This window comes from Dermacentor andersoni, chromosome 11, assembly GCF_023375885.2.
Source record: "Dermacentor andersoni chromosome 11, qqDerAnde1_hic_scaffold, whole genome shotgun sequence".
In the NCBI taxonomy this organism is placed as follows: Eukaryota; Metazoa; Arthropoda; class Arachnida; order Ixodida; family Ixodidae; genus Dermacentor; species Dermacentor andersoni.
The window spans coordinates 15117485-15139556 of record NC_092824.1 but is presented as its reverse complement, the minus strand read 5'-3'; the positions used below and the strand labels follow the sequence as shown (position 1 = coordinate 15139556).

Here is a 22072-nt window from a genome sequence, read left to right as displayed (position 1 = left end):
TGGCGTGACAGGGTTCCGCGATTACCTGTTGGGACGGGAGTTCACGCTTTTAACGAACCACCGCCCCTTGTTGGGCCTTCTCAGACAGGATCGTCAAACTTCTGTCATGGCTGCCGCCCGAATTCAGCGCTGGGCGCTTTTGCTCGGGGCATACCAGTACAAGCTAATCTGCAAACCTGGCAAACAGATGCTAATTTCTGACGCTCTAAGCCGTTTGCCTCAATCGCTGCAGGAGCCGCTAGCGGAAACCGATGATCTGTCGGAAATGGGGCTTGTCATAGACGAATGGGACCAGCCAGCGGTTTCCCACCAAGAGATTTAAGCACTCGCTGCAGCTGACGGTTTTTTGCAAACGATATGCAGGTACTGAAGGGTGTCCCTCCGTCGTAGAAGATGATTGCAGAGAAATGGCGGAGTTCTGGAAAAGGCGACACGAGTTGTCTGTAGAGAAGGGGGCTGTTGTACTGGGGCCATCGTGTGGTGATACCAAGTGAGGCGCGTGAGAAACTGTTGAAGATGCTGCACGAGTCTCATCAGGGGGCGTCTACTATGAAGACAAGGGCGAGGGCTAGATTTTGGTGCCCAGGTCTAGATCGAGACATTTGTAGAATGGTCTCAGACTGTCGAAGCTGCGTGCGGGCTCTGCCCATGCCACCTGCACGGAACCCCGTTAGCTGGCCGATTTCGCGAGAGAGGTGGTCACGTCTGCATGCCGACTACGCAAGGTCCATTGCAAACAAGATGTTGGTAATCGTCGACGCACACAGCCATTCGATAGAAGCCGTTCCAGTATCTCGAGCAACCGCTAATGCAACTGCCGATTGCATGCGAACCTTGTTTAGCAGGTTTGGGTGTCCCGCACCATAGTTACGGATAACGGTGCGCCCCTTACCGGTTCAGAGTTTGCTGTATTTGTGCAGAAAAATGGAATCGAGCATATTCGCACCCCGCCTTATCACCCTCAAAGCAATGGTCTCGCCGAACGGGCCGTGAGAACTATCAAGGAGGGCTTGACGAGAATGCCTGATGTGGAGTTGGAAACAGCTTTGGCTACAATTCTTTGTAACTACAGAAATTTGCAACAGGCTTCAGGGTTTTCACCGTCTGAACTTCTTCTTGGGTACCGTTTGCGTACAAGACTAGATATGTGTCTTCCTCCCAGGAGCCACGAAAAGCCCAAGAGTCCAGTGGCTGATTCCGCCAGTTGGTACTTCGCCCCTCGAGATGCCGTCTATGTGCGCAACTACGGCATAGGAGAAATGTGGACACCAGTCAAAGTAAGATCGCCGAGTAGTGCCCGTTTAGTCACTGTGGCTACCGAGGACGGTGTCGTTCGACGCCATGTCGACCAGATCCGGAAACGATCATCAGAGACGGAAGCATAGAAATATCAAGTCCCGAGGAATCGCCTCCGACGACCTTAGGGGCACCGAAATACGAGGCTCAAGACCTTTCCGAAGAGCCTGTTCCTGACCTACGTCGGTCCACAAGAACCAGAACGCCAGTGGAGCGCTACGGCTACTAGGGGCAAGGGATGCTGCAGATAACCTATTCGGAGCCACGTGTGCCTCTCCGCGGCAAGCGTCGATGGTCACTCTTTCCTTCTTCCTCTCTTTTCTCTTCTATATATATTTCCGAGCTCGAAATAAAGCGTCGTCATTTTGCTCTGCCAATCGGCCTGGATTTCATCGCGTAGCTGCCGGCCTTTGGCTGGTAGAACGTAACACTACTTAACAGCCAATCTGTGTCGATGTCACTGGAAGCCCTGGTGCCAAATGAAATATCGGACATTCAGGTGAACACCCGAAAAAAATCTTCTGGCGGTTGATGTCCAGCATGCGGCTGCTTTGACCACTCTACGCAGCGTAACGGACCTCGATGGCATTCAGGTGCGCTCTTACATGCCTCTGGGATCTGACGTAGTCATCGGCGTTATCTACGACGTAGACGTCGCCAGCCTTAACGATTTGCCGATTCTTATCAAGCCAGCCAATGATGAGGTCATCGTTGATGTTAAGCGGCTAGGCAGTTCACGCTGCGTGAAAATAGCATTCAAGGGTAAATATATACCCTCGCATGTTAAGGTGGGGCACTTAAGACGTGCAGTGCGGCCTTTCATTGCAAAACCTCTTCAGTGCCGCAAATGCATGAAACTGGGACACGTCAGCAGCGTCTGTGAAAATCAGGCAGCATGCCCCCGCTGCGGAGAGCCCCATGCTGCAGATAGTCCCTCAAGGTGCTGTCATATCTCCCGCTCTTTTTAACATTGCCATGTCAGGCCTCCCACCATTGCTGACATCGATACCCGGTCTTAATTATGCCGTGTATGCGGACGATATAACCCTGTGGACCAATTCGAGGTCCCCTGGGGAGCAAGAACTAGCCCTGCAGGCAGGCCTCAACGCCGTCCACGACTACATCAAGGAGTGTGGCATGCAAACCTCACCGCAGAAAACCGAGTACGTGGCTGTCATTAATGGACCGCCGCTGCGAGCCGAGGCCGAACGCAACCTTATCTCCCTTCGTTTAGGGGACTCTGTCATTTTCCGGAAAGAAACAATCAGAATACTCGGCATGCTAATTGACGAGGATGGAGGAGCCAAAAGCTGGCTTCTTGGCACAGTTTTTATTTGCCATCAGGCCTTACACCTTATGCGCCGCGTCTCTGCGCGTGGGTGGGGAATTACAGAAGTTGGGCTCCGTCAAATAGCCCTAGCTCTCGTCGCATCAAAAGTACTATATGCATATCCTTACATGCGACTTAACGCGACCCAATGCCTTCAGCTTGAGCGCATCAACCGCAAGGCGATGCGCCTGGTTACCGGCTTACCACAGTACTGCCCTATTGCCGACCTACACGCATGTAGTAGAATCAATGCCCTGCAGGATCTGGCCGAACAGCAATTGCACGCCCAGCGTGTCCGTCTATCCACAACGGCGGCTGGCCGTCAGATCCTACGGACATTAGGCTACAATGTCGATAATCTAGAGCCGCTCTCATCTCCTGCCCCACCATGGGAACTTATCGATCTTGTAGATGGTATGCCACTACCGAAAAACATGAGTTCCGCTAATCCACAAAGGCGTAAAGCTGCCGCAAAACGCCACGCGAAGATGTCATGCGAGCTAGCCCAAGATGGGACCATTCAACTTTACACAGACGCCACTCAGTCTCCAAATGGTGCCGGCGTGGCTTGTCATGATTCCGAGTCGGATACCACTGCAGTCCAACGGCTTCCCGAGGAACATACTGTCACTAATCTTGAACTCATAGCCATACGCCTTGCCATCACTCGCATAGTAGAAAGACAGGATCCGGCTCCTTGTACCTATTATGTTTATACTGACTCGCAAGCAGCCTACACCGCCTGTCGCTCAGTGGGTGCTGACTATGCCGTTCTTAAGGCCATTCGTGCTGAAGTCCGTCGCCTGCGAGGGGAAGGCTACACCACAATCGTCAAATGGATTCCTGCACATGAAGGAATCACTGGAAACGAAAAGGCACACCAGGCCGCGCGCGCTGCAGCTCTTTCCGCACCTTTGCCTGGACCCACTGTCGTTTCCGCTTCCTGGGCCCCTGCCGCCTTTACACACCCGACGTCGTCCCCTATGGATAGGGCCGAGACATGGCACCGCGCACAGAGCTACCGCCGCAACATTCTCCAGCATTTGGCCAACCCTGAGAAACTATATCGCCGCCCACCCAGCACATTTCGCAGGATAGAGGCGGTTCTTCTTCGCCGAGCCCAGACCGGCCAGCTTCTGTCACCAGCAAGGCTACACCTCATCAACCCGCACTCATACCCGAGCCCTAAGTTCCCGGCATGCCCGGCCAGAGGTACGGCCGAACATCTTCTGTGGAGCTGCTCTGACTTTGACACGGTCCGAGAAAGGACACTACGCTCCCTGGGCGGGAACCGACCTGGCACCCTGCAGGAGGGGCTCGACCCGCCATCGCACATTGGGCTCAAGGACACAGTCCAGCTTTGGAGTGCTTTTTTGGACTTTTTCAGGGACAAGGAAGGGCCTGGCCGCCTCTTGGCAGAGCCGACCTCGGGACCACTCCACCTCGAGGAAGAAGAGAGCACCGGTCCCCCTCCCCCTCCCCCATAGAGCACCCCTTTTCTGCCGCAAGGCTTGGCCTATTAAACGCAGAAATAAAGACGTACGTATTAAAAAAAATGTGGCGCGACTGTAATGAAGTGTTCAAACTGCGGAGGATCACATGAAGCTTACTCGAAGAAATGCCCACATATTAAGAAGGAAATGACCATCTTGAAAGAGATCGCGAGAGATCATTCATCTCATCGCGAAGCCGCCGATAAAATCAGGAAGCGACGTTCACGTCGCCGGCGCTCCTCAAGGAAGGCTGTTGCCTCTGCGACGCGCATGACACTTCCTACAACACCACCTCCTTCTCCACCGCCCAGGCCAGGCAATGTGGAAGGGACCGCGAAGAGAAAGTCCACTGAGAAGACCACATCCGCCGAATATTGGCCGGCTCTACCGAAACGACAGCATTCACCAACAGAATCACAGCAAACTTTCGCTGGACAACCCCCGACGTCTACTGTCGGCGATTTGTGCGACCAAGACAGGCAGGTGGCTGATATGCTGCAATCGCTAATTAATGCAATGCGCATTATACTGAACAAACTTCAAACACCAGCAGCTCGAAGTACTCTGAAAATACTGGATGCACTAAATCCGATGCATCTAGCATCGTTTAAGCATCATGGCTCGACCAATAGTCCCCTTCCGCACTGAAGTTAAAAGTGCGTCGATCTTTCAGTGGAATGCCAGGCGTCTAAGGACCCGTATAGCAGACTTTCGCCAATTCATTTTTACAAATCGCTTCCCCATACTGGTCATTTGCGAACCAAATACATGAACTCCACTCAAACTGTCCGGTAACGAATCTTTCGTCATGTCCACATGCGGTGCGAGCACGAAAGTGATCATCTACATCCGCACGGACTTAACGTATGTCGCTAACGCGATAGAGCCTCATGACGACAACCAATATGTCTGGCTATATGTCCAAAGGAAGAATGTGTCATTTACACTAATTGGAGCCTACATATCCCCAGCGGGTCACTTTGACGGCGAACGACTAAAGAAAATATTACTAATGAACAATGGCGCCTGGATAATCACAGGTGACTTCAACGCGCATCACCAGCTATGGGGAAGCACTAAAATTGACTCCAAAGGCAGGAGCGTTGCCTCCTTTGCTGCCGACCATGATTTGTGCTGTGTGAATGACGGCAGCCCTACATTTCTGCGAGGCACGACCTATAGTAGCTGCTTGGACTTAACTTTGGTGTCACGGCGCTTTGCCTCGAGCGTCCAATGGTTTACGGACTTAGAAACACATGGAAGCGACCATATTCTAACATACATAAGATTAGAGGAGTTGAGCAACGCTCCTGTACTATCTTGCGTACAGTGGATTGGTCAAAGCTTAAGAAGGATATGGAAGACACATGTCGGGAAGGCCTTTCACACACTATCGAAGATGCAATCGCAGAGGCATTGAAAACATCCATCTGCTCAGTTACAAGGTCAGCAAGGCGAACAGACTTGGACATGGAACTGGAGAGGTTGCGTGCGGCACGCCGACAGGCGGAGAGGAGGTATCGGCGCACGAAGTCCGTCTTGGATCTGAGGGCTTCACGACGCATACAAAAGAAAGTCCAGCATCGCATGGATAAATTGGAAGATAAGCGATGGAAAACTTTCTGTTAGTCGCTTGATCCCCGAAAATCGCTCTCGCACATATATGGAGAACGGTTAGGGGCCCTCGCTCATCTCCGCATCAAAGGAAGCCCTTCGCTGCTCTGGCCCTCTACCTACTCCGCTCGGAACTTCAAGTGGCTGAAGAGTTCTGTGCACGGGTTGCTGAGTCCGTGGCCATCATTACTGACGTAGCATTGAATGACATCCCTGAGGCACGTGTACCAGAAATGAATGTGCTATTTTCACTCGAAGTGCTCGATGCTGCGTTGGCGACCTGCAGGCGTTCGTCACCAGGACCTGATGGCATCACGTATGCCGTCCTATGCCACCTCGGACATGACGCACGTGATGACCTGCTGAACTATTACAATGAGTCTTGGCAGAACGGCGCCGTTCCTAAACAATGGAAATCAAGCCGCTTGATCCCCATTCTGAAACCTGGAAAGTCTCCGCTTGAGATCTCATCATATCGTCCAATTGCGCTTTCGAGCTGCTTCGGCAAAGTGATGGAAAGAATGTTTATTTCTCGCTTGGAATGGTACCTAGAACGATTCAACATCTATCCGGATGCCATGACAGGATTTCGTCGAGGTCGCTTGTCCATCGACAACGTCATTGACATCGTAACATGGGTCCAAAATAAAAAAAATGCTCAAGCACCTATCTGACGCGCTTTTTCTAGACATAAAACGAGCATACGACAACGTCGCCCATGAATGAGGCCATACTGAACTCACTTGAGGCTATTGGAGTTGGTGGCCAGATGTATCAATGGATTCGCGACGATTTGACTGAGAGGTACTTTTTCTTACAGACTTCGGAACATTATATCTGTCGTGGTGTGCCGCAGGATGGAGTGTTGAGCCGCATTCTGTTCAACCTCGTCTTGGTAGAACTAGCGGAGTACCTACCGCGGTCAGTTCACGTGTCAATATACGCCGACGACATTTGCATCTGGGCCTCTGCGGTGACTCGCCCTCAGGTACGAGCCAGAATTCAGCGGGCGGCAACCATTACGGCGTCCTATCTCCGAGAACAAGGCCTCAGTGTGTCTACTGAAAAGTGCGCATTACTTGGTTTTACGCGCAAACAAATGTCACTGTATCCTGTTTCCATCAATGGTCAAGCTGTATCCTATGTTAAGACGCATCGCTTTCTGGGCGTCATCATTGACCGCAACCTCTCGTGGCGCCCTCACTGCGTCTATCTGAAGAAGTTAGTCGCCGTTGCCCAGGTTTTTCAAATTTCTCTGCGGGAAAAACGGGTACACCAGTCCATTCTATGTTGCAGCTGTACAGGGTATTGTTTCTCGGACTCCTACGTTACAGTCTACCAGTGTTGTCAAATGCATGCAAGACGAACTTTCGCGCCTTGGAGAGCATACAAGATCAAGCCCTACGCACGTGTTTAGGGCTGCCTCGGTGCACCTCAACAGCAGGAACAATCGCCATCGCGGGAGACCATCTAATCCAGACACATGTAGCTGTCGACTCTCTCACAGCGGACATTCGCCATCTGTCAAGGATCCCCGACCATCATTTCGCCTCCCTACCAGCCGAGAGACCTCAAGCGACCTTTTCACGAGTGATTAGCGCTTATCAAGAGTGCATACCGGCATTTTTTACACCGGCGGCGAAGCCTTCCTCTCCCCTGTGGTGCCTGCGACAGCCTCAAGTGAATTTTACTATTCATGGAATTACAAAAAAGTCCAATCATCCAGCACCGGCTCTGAAGCAACCTACGCTCCTATTGCTGCACCAGACGTATCGTGACCACATTCATATATATACCGATGGTTCGACCTCACCTACCAGCTCAACTGCCGCGTTTGTCGTTCCAGCTAGGCAGGTTACAGTTAGATTCAAATTGTCACACATGACTACATCTACGTCGGCAGAACTTGCAGCTCTCCATGCCGCTATGACGTATATCACCGAGCAGCCAACAGAGAAGTGGGTCGTATTTTGTGATTCTAAGGCAGCTCTTCACAGTGTCAAATCTGCGTTACATCACAGAACTTACGAGCCGATGATATCTTACATCAGGGAATTGCACCACGATGCTCTGGAAAGAGGACACCACATTATATTTCAATGGATTCCTGCTCACTGTGGCATCGTCGGCAACAACCTAGCTGACAAGGCTGCCCGGTGTGCCCACGAAGATACCAAGACGCGTCCAACACCTTTGGCGAGGTCGGACGCTGCCAAAGAATTTCGCCTACTTGAACGCAAGAAGTCACAAGATCTCTAGATTTCAAGTGCCTTCAATTGCAGATTACGTAAATTGGACCCCATGCTACGGGTACAACTGCCATCTAGCCTTTCCCGCGGCGAAACAACCTTGTTGTGCCGCTTGTGGCTGGGAGTGGCGTTCACGAACGCATATCCTACCGTATGGGAATGGCCGAGAGCTCCATGTGCGACTCCTGTGGGTGCGAGGAAACCATCGAGCACCTATTGTGTACCTGCCCTCGCTACGATGTCCAACGACTCTCTCTGCGGGCAACTTTACGCCGACTGGACTCGAGACCGTTCACCGAGTCAAAGATACTCGGACCGTGGCCACACCAGTCACTGGCTCGAAAAGCGATTCGTGCACTAGTGCAGTACTTGAAGTGCACCGGCTTAAGACACCGTTTATAGTGTCCTTCTTTATGGTGTCCCTCCCACGCGTACTCAGTGCTTACTCTTTCCCTTTCTTCTTTCTATTCCCCTTTCCCCCACCCCCAGTGTAGGGTAGCAAAGCGGATGCTGTTCTGGTTGACTTCCATGCCTTTCCTATCGTTGTTTTCTCTCTCTCTCTCTTACTTAATGTCTTGATTGTTCGCACTGCTGCTAATCCTTGTATTACTTAAATATAATCATCAGCGAGGCAGTCTCGTACTTTGGGACCCTCGTCTGTATATCTCATATGCTGTAATTAATATACGATGTAATAATAATAAACTGGTTTGATTTTGATTTGATACATGAAGCGTAACATCCAAAGAAACCACGCAAACGTTACATAGACTATGACTCTCTGTGCCCTTTGCATGTGTCTATATATCGCCTTCTCAGTGATCGTGCCGACAGCCCGGACTGTGCCAACTGCGCTGTGTCGGAGGTTGTAGACAATGTGCTTTTGTGTGCCCGCTGCACTTGCAAGAAAGGCAGTTGATGGGAGGATACCTTGCACGCATCGACAACCGACCTTTCTCTCTAAAAATGTTCTTTTAGGCCTATAGCACAAAAACTCCGCAGGCCAGGCCATGAAGATGATTGTGGATTTTGTGAAAGGTAATTCTTTTGCTTGTTAGTTATGCGACAGTAGTGAGTGTTCCCGGTTAATTTAGTTCATGTATTTTTTTGTTCATTCCCATTCTCATTGTCATCGTCATCCTCGCTTTCTCCTACTTTTGTTACCCATACCTCAGCACTCGGTAGATGGCTAGACCACAGTAGCGTATGCAGGCCGAACTGGCAGCTGTTCTTTAAAAATATCTTTTGAAACGGATGTTGTGAAACGGAATATTTATTGAAACGTATATGTAAAAAACGGAACTGCTTTGCAGACAATGGCTGGACCGATTTGAAAGAAATATGTTCTATTTTAGAGAGAAAGTTATGTACTGTGATTCTAGGAAGCAAAATATTGATTTAGGGCGTAGAACATTTAGCGAAAATTCCCGGAAACTTGAGAGGTAAAAAAAAATTTAAGCGCGAAGTTTGCAAATCATTAACTCGGAACCAAAAGCAGATATCGCAGCTCTGTAAGCTGCATCCGTCAAAAGATCTGGCAAATATTACTCACAATAAGTGATACATTTCACAGAGCTGTTGGATTAGTTTTCTCCGCTTTAGGTATATTATATGTGTAGTTTACAGAACTGTGATACCATTGTTCATTGCTGAGTTATGTTTGCTAACTTGATAACGTAGTTGATTGAAACTTTTTTCAGGTTTTTTTATATGGAGTACTAAATAAAAAAATCTGTTTCTCAGTGTTACAACATTTAAATTTTTCTTTTAAGTGATACAAACCTTATCACTATTGGGGCCGTGGTTGCTGAGAATACCATTTTCTACGTTCCTATGTATTTAGATAGGACCTCCCAGAGCTACAGGTTCCTCTTAAAAAGAGGAGGGAAACTGTAAAAGAGAAGGTAAGGCAAGGTACGCTGGAAATACTGCGCATATGGCAGTATACTAATAAACTAGAGCCAGATTGAGATATCTTTTAAAGAAAACGTGAGATCTACATATTGTCACGTGACTGTCTCCCATTACGCTTCTTAGTCGCTATTATTTCGAGGTGGTGTTATTTTATTTATCGTTTTTCTCTCGAAATATCCTTCCTCGCACGAGCGGGAAAGCTGGTTCGGGGAATCTCAGCCCCGGAACCACCCGCTGTGCCTCTCAGTGTCCGGCCGGACGATTGCATTGTCTTCCTCCTTTTGTACTGTCGACGGAAGCCCGTCTACTCATTTTCCCAAGCTGTTCGGTTAAAGCTTAAGTCTTGTGTATGTTTATTTTAGACAACCATATTTCTTCGATCTAGTTCGTCAAAAGCCTAACGGCTGTCTTGGTGGATTTTTTTTTTCAGCTTTCTTACTTTCCTTAACATACAGTTCTTCGGGAAGGCGGCTGCCATCGAGTTCAAACACGGCGAATCCCGCCTGCTGTTTGGCGCGCGTTTTTAGAATCTCTGTGGCCTGATTGGTCTGCTTATTTGCTCTCTGGCGGAATGTTGGGACCCTTCTCGGGGAGCCTCGACGGAGGTCGTGCCGAAGGCACCAGGAGACCAAGACGCAGCAAGTGCTGCTCTTAAATCGGCAATTCAGTAATGTGCGAGTAACTAAAACGTGTAATCCCGATAAATAAAGGCTAATGAACGGAATCGGGGAAATGTCTACGGATATCCTGTACGCTCGCATCTCTCCTGCGCGTGAGAAGTAGCGACCTCCACTACTCTATAGTATAGAGAGCTAATTTGGCAGTATTAGGATGATTTCGGATACGATCGCTAGTTTTGTGTAGGATCCGGTTGTTGATTATGAACTCAAAAATGGCTTGCTCCTCGTGTCACAGGGGCAATGACAAACGACCATGCAGACGTTTCTGTGGATGAATCCCAGTGCTGAAATCCGGGGGGTGAGAGTATCTTGCGTGTTTACAGGATTACCTAACATATTGGAATGGGATTTCGAAACACTTGGCTGTGGTTTGCAAATATACGGCAGGATAGATGGTCGGGGCTTTCAGGTTCCTGACAGGTATGATATCGACGGGACGCCGGCAGAGATATATATGTACAGGTAAAAACTGTTTGTTGTTACAGATAAATGGTTTGAACTTGGAAAGAACAGCGCCAACTATTCGTGATTGTCTTAGTTGGCGCTGTTCTTTCCTAGTTCAAGTATGCGCCATCTAGCCCAAATGAATGTTGCTCTAAACCAAGAGATGAGCGGTTTATAGATAAAGAGATGAAGCAGTTTCAATGGGAAAACGAAATGGTTAAATTCTTGTGTAGAGATTGTCAGTTTTGCCATCAAAGTCTTGACCGCGTTACACACTTTTCTTTTTTTACGGTACCATTGAGTTTTGTTAATCGCCACGTCCAAGTTTCAGTTCACGTTATTTCTTTTCCATATTGCAAAGCATTACTTACTGTCAAGTTAGCCGCAAGATAAAGTCATGCCGAATTGCCTCTGCGGCGAAACTTGGCTAACGACCCTTCGTCGGCGAATTGGGACGAGTAAAAATATTTTGCCGCAAGTTGATGTAGCTGATAGATGAGCCTGAAGTGCTCTGCCAGCGTAACGAAAGCATACAGAGGAACCTTCTCCGGCGCGGTAGCGAATTACGCGGACTGATAGCAGTTGATGATTATGACAAACGTGTGATTACACCATGCCTCCGAAGTATGTGGTGGATTAAGTGGCCATCGCTGTAGGTAAAGTGGTTGGCGCCATTTGTCACCACTACCGTGAAAGTGAAAGGTTATTTCTTTTCGACGAAAAGAGGGCACCAAGACAAAAGGCAAGAGCTTGACAAAGTCCTGGTCACCCGTAGAACAGCTGGCATTGTGCACGAGCACTTCACAACAAATTCACAATGAATTTCTCAAGCCTCGTAAAAAGCAAGACGCAGTAAGCTAACATGCATGAAATTTGTACAAGAAAAGAATAACTAAATCGCCGCCTACCAACTTATCGTATGATGCAACTTGCATACACACAGTTGCAGTTGCATACAGAACTTATCGTATGAGTGGTATAAAGATGCATAATTTTTTACAAACAAAAAAATGTCAGTCCTAAAACACAGAAACAATATGAGAAAGCTTGCAACATGTGCGTAATTGAAAAAAACATCTCAAAGGTAGTAAAATGATTTACTGGTGACAGACGGCCCCACCAGTCCGTTGCAGCAAAATCTACTTTTTTTGCGTTGACGCAAGTAACTCGTACTCCGGCTTAAGATGCACATAAAACAAGCAAGGAAATGCTCACGAACGTGGTATTGCACTGAACCCACTGCAAAGGGCTACCTGTGTGTGAAATTGGAGCTGAAATCAGCGATCTCGTAGAGTCGGGTATTGGGGGCGAGCTCCACCACTGGAAAATCTAGCGCCACCGTCGGCGTGACGTGGCATGAGGGATCACGTGGGCACAGCGGCCGCGCCGGCTGCTTCGGAAGCGCCGAAGCGAGCTGAAAACGAAAGTCTGAAGACCCGTCTGCGCTGCGGTTCTGATTAAGTGGTGAGGCTTTCCCACCTGGGGTGTCCGCTTGACAACATTTGAAATCACTATAATAGGTAGTGGCTGCCTTTGGAGGCGTGCATCATGGTAGGCTACTGCTCGGTGCAGCAGTGCCGGACGTACGCAACGGAGCCCGGTGTCAGCCTTATTCACACGTAGTCGCAGGACAAGAAGCTGTGTGAAGCCTTGGCTTGCGAAACTTAGAACCGGTACACAGCAATCGGCTACAACTTGGGCATGCAGCAAGCGCAGACGCGAGGAATATTTCTGCTATGGTGCCGGCATAGCGATGTTCGGTGAGTAGCAGAAAACGCGCACTGAAACGTTCGCCCACGCTCGCCGCCCGGCTAATGTCACGACAGTTTAGTCTGTGAATTTGTTGATGCTAGACACTGGCAAGTTTACTGGAATGGAAAGGGAGTGATAAGCAGCACATTAAAGAAAAGCATGGCATATGATCATGTTTGAGTTATGAATTAGCGCACTGGATTATGAAAAATAAGCAACGCGGAATTGGCCGCTGAGTGCATACAGTGCGATGCAACTTTAGAAATATTGAAATGGCGAAGAATTTAGAACAAAAAAAATATTTAATCGTTGCCACCGCACATCACAGTCGCCGTGGACGTCGATGTCCCTTGCTAAAATGAAATTTTTGAACAGCTGTGATAACGTCCACGCAACAATGGTTGCTTGTGGACTGTCAAATGCTCATATTCTGCGACCTAAAGCTCACAGCACAGTGCGAAAACACTCTCAGTGAAAACGAAACATTGTGCGCGGACATGCATGCAGGCGCGCAGTTCGGTCGCCGCGAAGCCATGCGATTGCTGCATGCATTGAGTCTTCGTTCTATTATGCGCCATTTGGTTATGCAGACCGCCCACTATAACAACATATTTCACATAGTTTGTGCTCAGCGATTGCCGACCTTTCACGCAAGCCGGTTCGGGAGACTCCATCGAGGCGACCGGGCACAGTTGCTTTCACTGTACGTATCCGGTAAAGAGATGGCGTCTGTAAACGATTCTGTGCTTTCAGTTTGCCCAAGATTATTATTTGGACAGTAATAAAGTTCCTTCGTTTTGAGAGTACTGACAGAAGTGTACAGGAGGGCTGCCGCGTGGTGTTTTTATTCAGCGCCGTAAGCCAAACCTGTGAGGAGCGTGCCGCGTGATCCGTCATACTACACAAGTTGCAACAGAACTGCTTGTTGGCCTAGTTGGTGCTTGCTAAAAGACATGTTTTTTTTCCTGCAATTGAACACTCTCAAAAGGAAGACACATAAGGAAGACACATGCCGCCCGTGTTGTCTTTATGTGTCTTCCTTTTGTGAGTGTTCAATTGCGGCAAAAAACATGTCTTTTATACTACACAAGGGAGGCACTTCCGACAGATGGCGACTCCGTAAGCCCTCGCCCCCAATACCAGTCACTCCTGGTTGTGTAACACTCGTTATGTGTAACTCTAATTCAAATGTTTTTTCTTCAGGCAAAAAACTCCAGGCTGTCAGCGAGTAACCTTTCTCCCCCGTCTCATTGCGCAGCCGGCAAGAGCATCTCCTTTTACTTCTCTCTACGGCGCTTCCACTGGAGCGTCGCCATGTACTCCAACATGGCGGCGGGCTTCGGGGCACTGGATATCGTGTGCTCGGGCCTCTTCATCGGCATTTGCAGCCGCGTGCTCAAGCTGCCCGACCTGGCGATGGCCATGGCTGGCATCCTCTCCATGACAGCTTTTCTCATCATCAAGGGCTTCTCGCGCGAGCCCTGGATGTTCTACATGGGTGAGCGCGGTGACATTGCTTATTAGGAGCTCAGCAGGTTAGCATATTGCCGGTACTTTATAAAACTGCTTCATCGATAAAAATTATAAACGAAAAAAAAATCTAATCTCTTGTATTTAGTGTTTTTGCCTGACAAACACACTCCCCGCAACTTGTGTAATCTGATTGCATGTATGCTCGACGCGAATAGTGTAGAACTTTGTGGAAGACACGCGGGTCCCAGCGGTTACTCTGGAACATTCGACGACTGATCTATAAAAGCCGACGCGCTTGACCCGCTTATCACATTTTCGACGATCGCCGACCATGTTCGCCCCTATCGTTGTGCTATAAGTGTAGCCTGTTTTTGTGGGCGCAGGTTCGCCCAATAAAAGCCAGTTTTGTCTTTCACAGTATTGCTACTATGTTCTTCAACGTCATCACCACGTGACAATATAGTCGGGATAGGTGGGGAAACCAGCGCATCGTACGCGTGTGCGTCCTTGGGTTTAGCGGGCTTGTGCTGCTATTACGCCACTGAACACCTCACAACTACTGCACGTGTATCGTGTGTTGTCTGCAAGAGCGAGTCCAAAGCCCCGTCTGAAAAAAAAAATGACCGTCTCTTGAATATCCTTACGTGATTTGAATGCGAAAGCATTATGACTTCTCTAATTAATTCGTGGCGTCCAGGATACGTCGCGTCATACATTGCCACGTGTCCTTCCCAACTCTACCATAAACTACCTCAATGCACCTTGCTCTAATTTGTGCCTACCTTAATCTCATTTAAGCCACCTTAATCTACCTTGCTCTAATTTATACCACCTTTAATCCAATTTATTTTACCTTCATTCACTTCAACTTCATTCACTTTAACTTCAGTCACTTCACCTTAATTCACTTTACTTCGCCTTAAACCACCTTACTCTAACTTGTACTAACTTTCATTCTGTATTACTACTGACGTAATACAAAACGCTATGACACCACTGTTGATGATCTTTGGTACCACTCTTGTCCTACAACGCCTATCTTTCTGCCTCATGGGGCACGTATAATGTTTTCGTATTAATAACGAAATTCATTCGGACGGCATATAAGCACGCTCCTGTGATAGCCTTGGCTCGTGTAAGTTATTCGACAACGAATGTGAGTGTGAAGAAGCGCAGATTACTCCTTGTCGCCCGAAACATGGTGTTCGACGCTCATCAAGAAACTAGTCCAGGCATTTTTTTTTTACAGAATGATTGGTTGTGTTCAATAGCCCATTTTGCTATTCACGGTTGATTGCAAGCTTATGGTTGAATATGGTTTTTGTAAGCTTTCAAAACTATTCACTGCTGCTTTCTTCTTCTTCTTTTTTTTTTTTTTTTTTTTTTTTTTGACGTGAACCGTTTTTAAGAGGGCCAAATGGCCGCTTGCCAAATTGCATGTAACGAAAACACGTTATGGCATTATCGCCTCTATCTCGACAGGCATACTTGGGCACTACGTTTGTCGGTCCGAGCAGGAACGGTCGCGTTTGAGAGCGCTCACTCTGCCATTGTAGGTTTCATTAATAAAACTCAAATATTGTAATTATCAGGAGTTGCAAGGCCCACTGGTGTGCATTGTGGTGCCAAAATCTCACGCTTGCTGTGCTTTAGGTTCGATATACGCCTTTCTTTACTCACCAGGAATGGGCCGAATGAAATGGTAGAAGCGACTTGTTTTCTCAGCGACTGTACGACCAGCTAGTCAGGTGATCTGTGAACTGAACTTAACGTAAAGACATCGGATACTTCCGTGGTCTCACGTTAGCATCACTCCTCATCACGTCAAGGGGAAACATACGCTCGCGCAAAATCGATAAAACTTGAGGACACTTATGTCGAAGACTCCGAGATATAAGCAGTTATAAAAACAATTTCAAAAATCGTCAACAAATCTAAAAACCTTGCGTGCATTCTAACCTGAGAAGTGCTTCGACATTCAGGTCGCTAAGTGCAGGAGCGAAACTAGACCACTGCGCCCGCCTTTCTTTTGGAAGTATGAGCTATTGTGTTATTGCTTAAAGGTTGAAGGTAAATCAAACTCAGTAGTTCTAAAAGAGAACGTTCTATTGAAATTCACGCCGCACATGAAAACTTAATAGCCATGAACTTGTCAATATTGATTGTAACTCATTTCAGTAGGTCCCCATGTGGACGGGTATATTAAAGGTGTTTTCCAGCAACCAATAAGGTCTTGATGCCCTTGTCGGCATGAACCTTTGCAAAGTCGAGCGCTTGTAAGAGCCTTTACGAAAAAAGGAGTTTTAGATTTCTAGAAGTTATTCATTGTGTAGTTCGCGACATGTCTTTCCCATGTGCCCTTCTCTGAGCAAGGCGTACTTGAAATTCTTCTCAGGCTAAAAGTAAAATCGTGTGGTGGTCCAGACTGTAATCCCAACACCGTTCCTCGGCCGTTACGCTGAACCATCAAGTAAATTTCCTGTGGTAGTTTTTTAGGCCTCACTTAATTCTGCAGTGCTCCCGCGTGAATGCAAAGCAGCACGTGTTGTTCCTGCGCTAAAAACGGGTGACCCGTGTTCAGTTGTGAATTATCGTTCGAATTCTATCTTATTCTCTTCTTGTAAATTAATGGAGCACATTCAAGCTGACTGTATTTCTATTTTCTTCAACGAGCATAACATTTACATCACCTCTCCAACATGACTTCAGAAAGGGAATCTCAGCGGTCACCCGATTAAGCACAGTCATTCGCTCTTTTGCTTTCTTTTTCAAAAGGCTGCCCATGTAGACGCAGTATTTTTGGATTCTCGAAAAGCTTTCGTTGTACTTCCTAACGACTAGTCCATTTACAAGTTCAACTCCTTGGTCTTTCTAGACTCCTTATACTTCAGGTTTCGGCTTACTTAATGGGTATCAACCAGGTAATTGACGGGCAACATTCCGATCCTCTTCCAGTGACCTTTGGTGTTCCTCAAGGCAGCGAGCTCGGCCCACTGCATTTCCTTACTTACTGTAGCGTCATTGCGTACGTAATAGATGACTCCAATAAAATTCGCCTGTTTGCCAGCGATTGTATTATTTTAACGGCTATAATACAACCAGCTAATGGTTAACTAGCACTTAATTTAGCCTTCAATATTTCCGGTTGCAGCAATGAAGGTTGAAACTAATTTCTGATAAATCTGTGCTGCTACGTATCACTAAGAAAAAAAAATACCTCTGAGGCTTTGTTAGTCCATCGTTCAAGACCCTTGCGTGAAGTCAACGACTATAGGTTTCTGCGAATTACAATTGCTAATAACCTAAACTGTAATAGCCGTAATACTGGCACTGTCTCTTCTACTTTTAGAAAACTATGTCTACTATGCCCTATAACCTTAAAGATGACTTTGCTGAAGTGAAATCATTTGCTTATATCACCTTTATTCGACCCAAACGGGAATATTGTTGCATTTATTAAAACTAACACTAATGCCCTTGAGGGAATACGAAGAAAAATCATTAGTCTTAAGTTCTCCAAATACGGTTGTGAAGGGCCTGTAACCGAGTTATTGCTCATTGATTTCTCGATTGATCCTAAATTTCGTGTTGTAATAAATTGTTGATAGACAATCTTGATAATATTTTTATGCCTATGTTAGCTTATAATGAAATAGCCTTTCTAATGAGGACAGTTATTTATTGTATTGTTTTATCTTGTTATTTTGTATTTATATGAGAATGTGCTGTGTATAGTCGTTTCTTGGGTGCATCCTGCTACTGTTTATACGGTTACCTTGCATTCATTGTGAAACAAGGAGTCAACCGGACAGTTCTTCTTTGGGACTTCCTAATGTACTGCTGAAGTTGTATGTTTGTTTTCTCTTGCGCTACAAATTTACTTCAAGTTCAAACTAACGCATTTCACGCCGCTTAAACGAGATGAAAAATTCTTCGACCGAAACTTCATTACTAATCAATAAATCGTAAACTTAATCTGGACCCAGTCCATACCTTTCTGTTTTTGCATACAGAAAAACCTGTCATTCGCACCCTCTTACTCTCTCTCCTTACCTTAAATTTACAGGACAAAGCGCCTTGTGTTCTCATTTCTTTCCAAAACTATAGAAGAATGAAATGACACACGTATTCATTATCACAACCCTGCAGCACCACTTGAAACTTACGTTCTCAATCATTCTTTCTAGGTAAGGTTGCCGTTTTGTGCTCTTCTATTTGTTTCCTTGATGTTTCATTCTTTCAGTGTTAGATTAGCGTGCTAGCCTTTACTATTGCATAGTTATCAGTGTACCTTGACCCTCCTGCTTGACCCACAAGGCGTGCAGTATGGCGTGAACAAAACAAAACGAAAAATGACATATTTAATTTCTCCGTTTTAGCGCTAAACGTACATCCCGATAATTCTTCTCGCCTCTTTCCCTTTCGACGCTCGCCCGATGCCTGTCCATTTTACATTGAATAGCTTTCGTCCTTACTTTCGTTAGTCCTACATCTTTGCGTTGACAAAACACGGATGAGATCGCTATGCATGCTTATTTATTGAAGGATTTCTGGGGCCGAAACAGCGAAGCCGCCCTTTTCGTTTGCCGGAGCTGCACACATTAGTGAGCAAGGATTCGTGGTTGTAGGAAGTTGGCGCTATGTGCGTCGGCCGTTCAGGACTCGAGGTGTCTTCTTGCTGATGCGCCATACTTGATCTAAATTCAGTGCGCCTCTCGGCGAATGAAGTTTGCAAAGCGATTAGATTTATTTTTTCGCCTTTTTTATGGTCGGTGGATCACTTTTCTTCGCTGCCGATGCAAAGTGCGCGTACTCACACGCTACCTACTTGGTGGCCCCTACTATCTGGCTCGCTCAAGTGCTAACGTCGCTTCAAAGCTCTCGGGTGTCTGAAGCTCTAAAAAAGACACTAAAGAAAATAAAAAATGATTTTAGTTGTATTATTAACTTGCTCTTCTACCATACCGAAAAAGCCGCTCCTACCGCAAGAAGACGCATAGTGCGCCAACGAAAGCGCACTGCGCGGTGGCGCTCCCCTCCCAAGTTAGTTCGCCGCGACGTCAGCCGTTCTGACGACGTCTCCTAGGGCCTTGTTAATTTTCTTTGTTTTAATGAATAAAGATGGACTGCACTGTATCTTAAGAGGGCCAACAACTACACTTATGGCCACTTTCAAGAACCTTTACTTAGCCACAACGACACCACAACGAAAAAAATGCCTTAAAATCTGTGACGTTATGATGACGTGTCGGCGCTGGGGTTCGGGCGTGAAATTCGAAAAATTAAACTGGGTCTTCTTTTTCTCTCTTTAATTACCAACTTACATATATCGCCGTAACACGAACGAAGCTAGAGCCCACTGTTCTGCATCGCGGTCATGCGCGGGACCGAATGGTCACGTTCAGAGAAATTCTCCTCCACTACCGCAGAGAGCGGTTACGCTACCCCCCAGCACACAAAACACTGAATAAATATGAATCCACCACTTCGCCACTCCTTCAGACGCGCACGTTCCCGAACCCCGTGCTTTACAACCGCATTTACCCTGATGCATACTCCACCCTCTGCAAAGCGTGTCAGGCCCGCGCTGACCTTGATCACATTATCTGGCAATGCCCCAAAGCCTCACCCACCACCACCTACCGCACACACGCATCATAACTACGGCCGAGCAGTGGGAGACTTTGCTGCTCAGCTTGGACCCAGAGGAGCCGCTCTGGGCTGTCCGGATGGCCGAAGACGCCGCCAGAAAGCAAGGACTGGCCGCCATCTGAGGAAGGGGGGGATTGGGGGTTAGCCTCTCGACCCCCGCCACCCTTGAACCCCATCAAGGGCATAATAAAGTTTTATCTCTGCCTAGAGCTTTAAACGAATACTTTATCGGTGTAAACTGATTTTGCATTTCTCGCTAGTGTCCGCATAAGTGTTCTAACGGAGCGCTCTGGAATACCTGCCCCTCCTCTCCTCGCCCTCTCCTTCAACGGCGGCTAAGAGAGAGGAGGATGGCCGTCGCCTTCGGTGCCGGCGTTCTCGCCGCTGCAGACAACACACATGTGGCGAATCGGTTTATATGTAAAGCCGCGTATACTGGGGATAGAGATGTGCAGGTTAGGGCTGCGAATCTGTTTATATGTAAAGCCGCGTATACTGTGGATAGAGATGTGCAGGTTAGGGCTGCGAATCAGTTTATATGTAAAGCCGCGTATACTGGGGATAGAGATGTGCAGGTTAGGGCTGCGAATCTGTTTATATGTAAAGCCGCGTATACTGTGAATAGAGATGTGCAGGTTAGGGCTGCGAATCGGTTTATATGTAAAGCCGCGTATACTGTGGATAGAGATGTGCAGGTTAGGGCTGCGAATCTGTTTATATGTAAAGCCGCGTATACTGTGGATAGAGATGTGCAGGTTAGGGCTGCGAATCGGTTTATATGTAAAGCCGCGTATACTGCGGATAGAGATGTGCAGGTTAGGGCTGCGAATCTGTTTATATGTAAAGCCGCGTATACTGGGGATAGAGATGTGCAGGTTAGGGCTGCGAATCTGTTTATATGTAAAGCCGCGTATACTGTGGATAGAGATGTGCAGGTTAGGGCTGCGAATCGGTTTATATGTAAAGCCGCGTATACTGCGGATAGAGATGTGCAGGTTAGGGCTGCGAATCTGTTTATATGTAAAGCCGCGTATACTGTGGATAGAGATGTGCAGGTTAGGGCTGCGAATCTGTTTATATCTAAAGCCGCGTATACTGGGGATAGAGATGTGCAGGTTAGGGCTGCGAATCGGTTTATATGTAAAGCCGCGTATACTGCGGATAGAGATGTGCAGGTTAGGGCTGCGAATCTGTTTATATGTAAAGCCGCGTATACTGTGGATAGAGATGTGCAGGTTAGGGCTGCGAATCTGTTTATATGTAAAGCCGCGTATACTGCGGATAGAGATGTGCAGGTTAGGGCTGCGAATCTGTTTATATGTAAAGCCGCGTATACTGTGGATAGAGATGTGCAGGTTAGAGCTGCGAATCTGTTTATATGTAAAGCCGCGTATGCTGTGGATAGAGATGTGCAGGTTAGGGCTGCGAATCTGTTTATATGTAAAGCCGCGTATACTGTGGATAGAGATGTGCAGGTTAGGGCTGCGAATCGGTTTATATGTAAAGCCGCGTATACTGCGGGTAGAGATGTGCAGGTTAGGGCTACGAATTGGTTTAATATGTAAAGCCGCCTATACTGGGGATAGAGATGTGCAGGTTAGGGTTACGAATCGGTTCATATGTAAAGCCGCGTATACTGGGGATAGAGATGTGCAGGTTAGGGCTGCGAATCTGTTTATATGTAAAGCCGCGTATACTGCGGATAGAGATGTGCAGGTTAGGGCTGCGAATCGGTTTATATGTAAAGCCGCGTATACTGTGGATAGAGATGTGCAGGTTAGGGCTGCGAATCTGTTTATATGTAAAGCCGCGTATACTGGGGATAGAGATGTGCAGGTTAGGGCTGCGAATCTGTTTATATGTAAAGCCGCGTATACTGTGAATAGAGATGTGCAGGTTAGGGCTGCGAATCGGTTTATATGTAAAGCCGCGTATACAGTGGATAGAGATGTGCAGGTTAGGGCTGCGAATCTGTTTATATGTAAAGCCGCGTATACTGTGGATAGAGATGTGCAGGTTAGGGCTGCGAATCGGTTTATATGTAAAGCCGCGTATACTGCGGATAGAGATGTGCAGGTTAGGGCTGCGAATCTGTTTATATGTAAAGCCGCGTATACTGGGGATAGAGATGTGCAGGTTAGGGCTGCGAATCTGTTTATATGTAAAGCCGCGTAT

General features: G+C 47.4%; 1 protein-coding gene across 2 annotated transcripts in view; it reads left to right on the top strand.

Moving 5' to 3' along the window:
- Nucleotides 1–22072, top strand: part of LOC126517593 (lysosomal proton-coupled steroid conjugate and bile acid symporter SLC46A3-like) — a 101640-nt gene that overhangs the window by 60531 nt on the left and 19037 nt on the right. Inside the window, exon 2 of one of the 2 annotated variants that reach the window (XM_050167358.3) lies at nucleotides 14031–14270. The exons of the other annotated variant lie outside the window; for it this stretch is intronic. Within the exon in view, the coding sequence (XP_050023315.1) occupies nucleotides 14031–14270 (240 nt within the window). The remainder of the gene's footprint in view (nucleotides 1–14030; nucleotides 14271–22072) is intronic. 2 annotated transcript variants of the gene reach the window in all.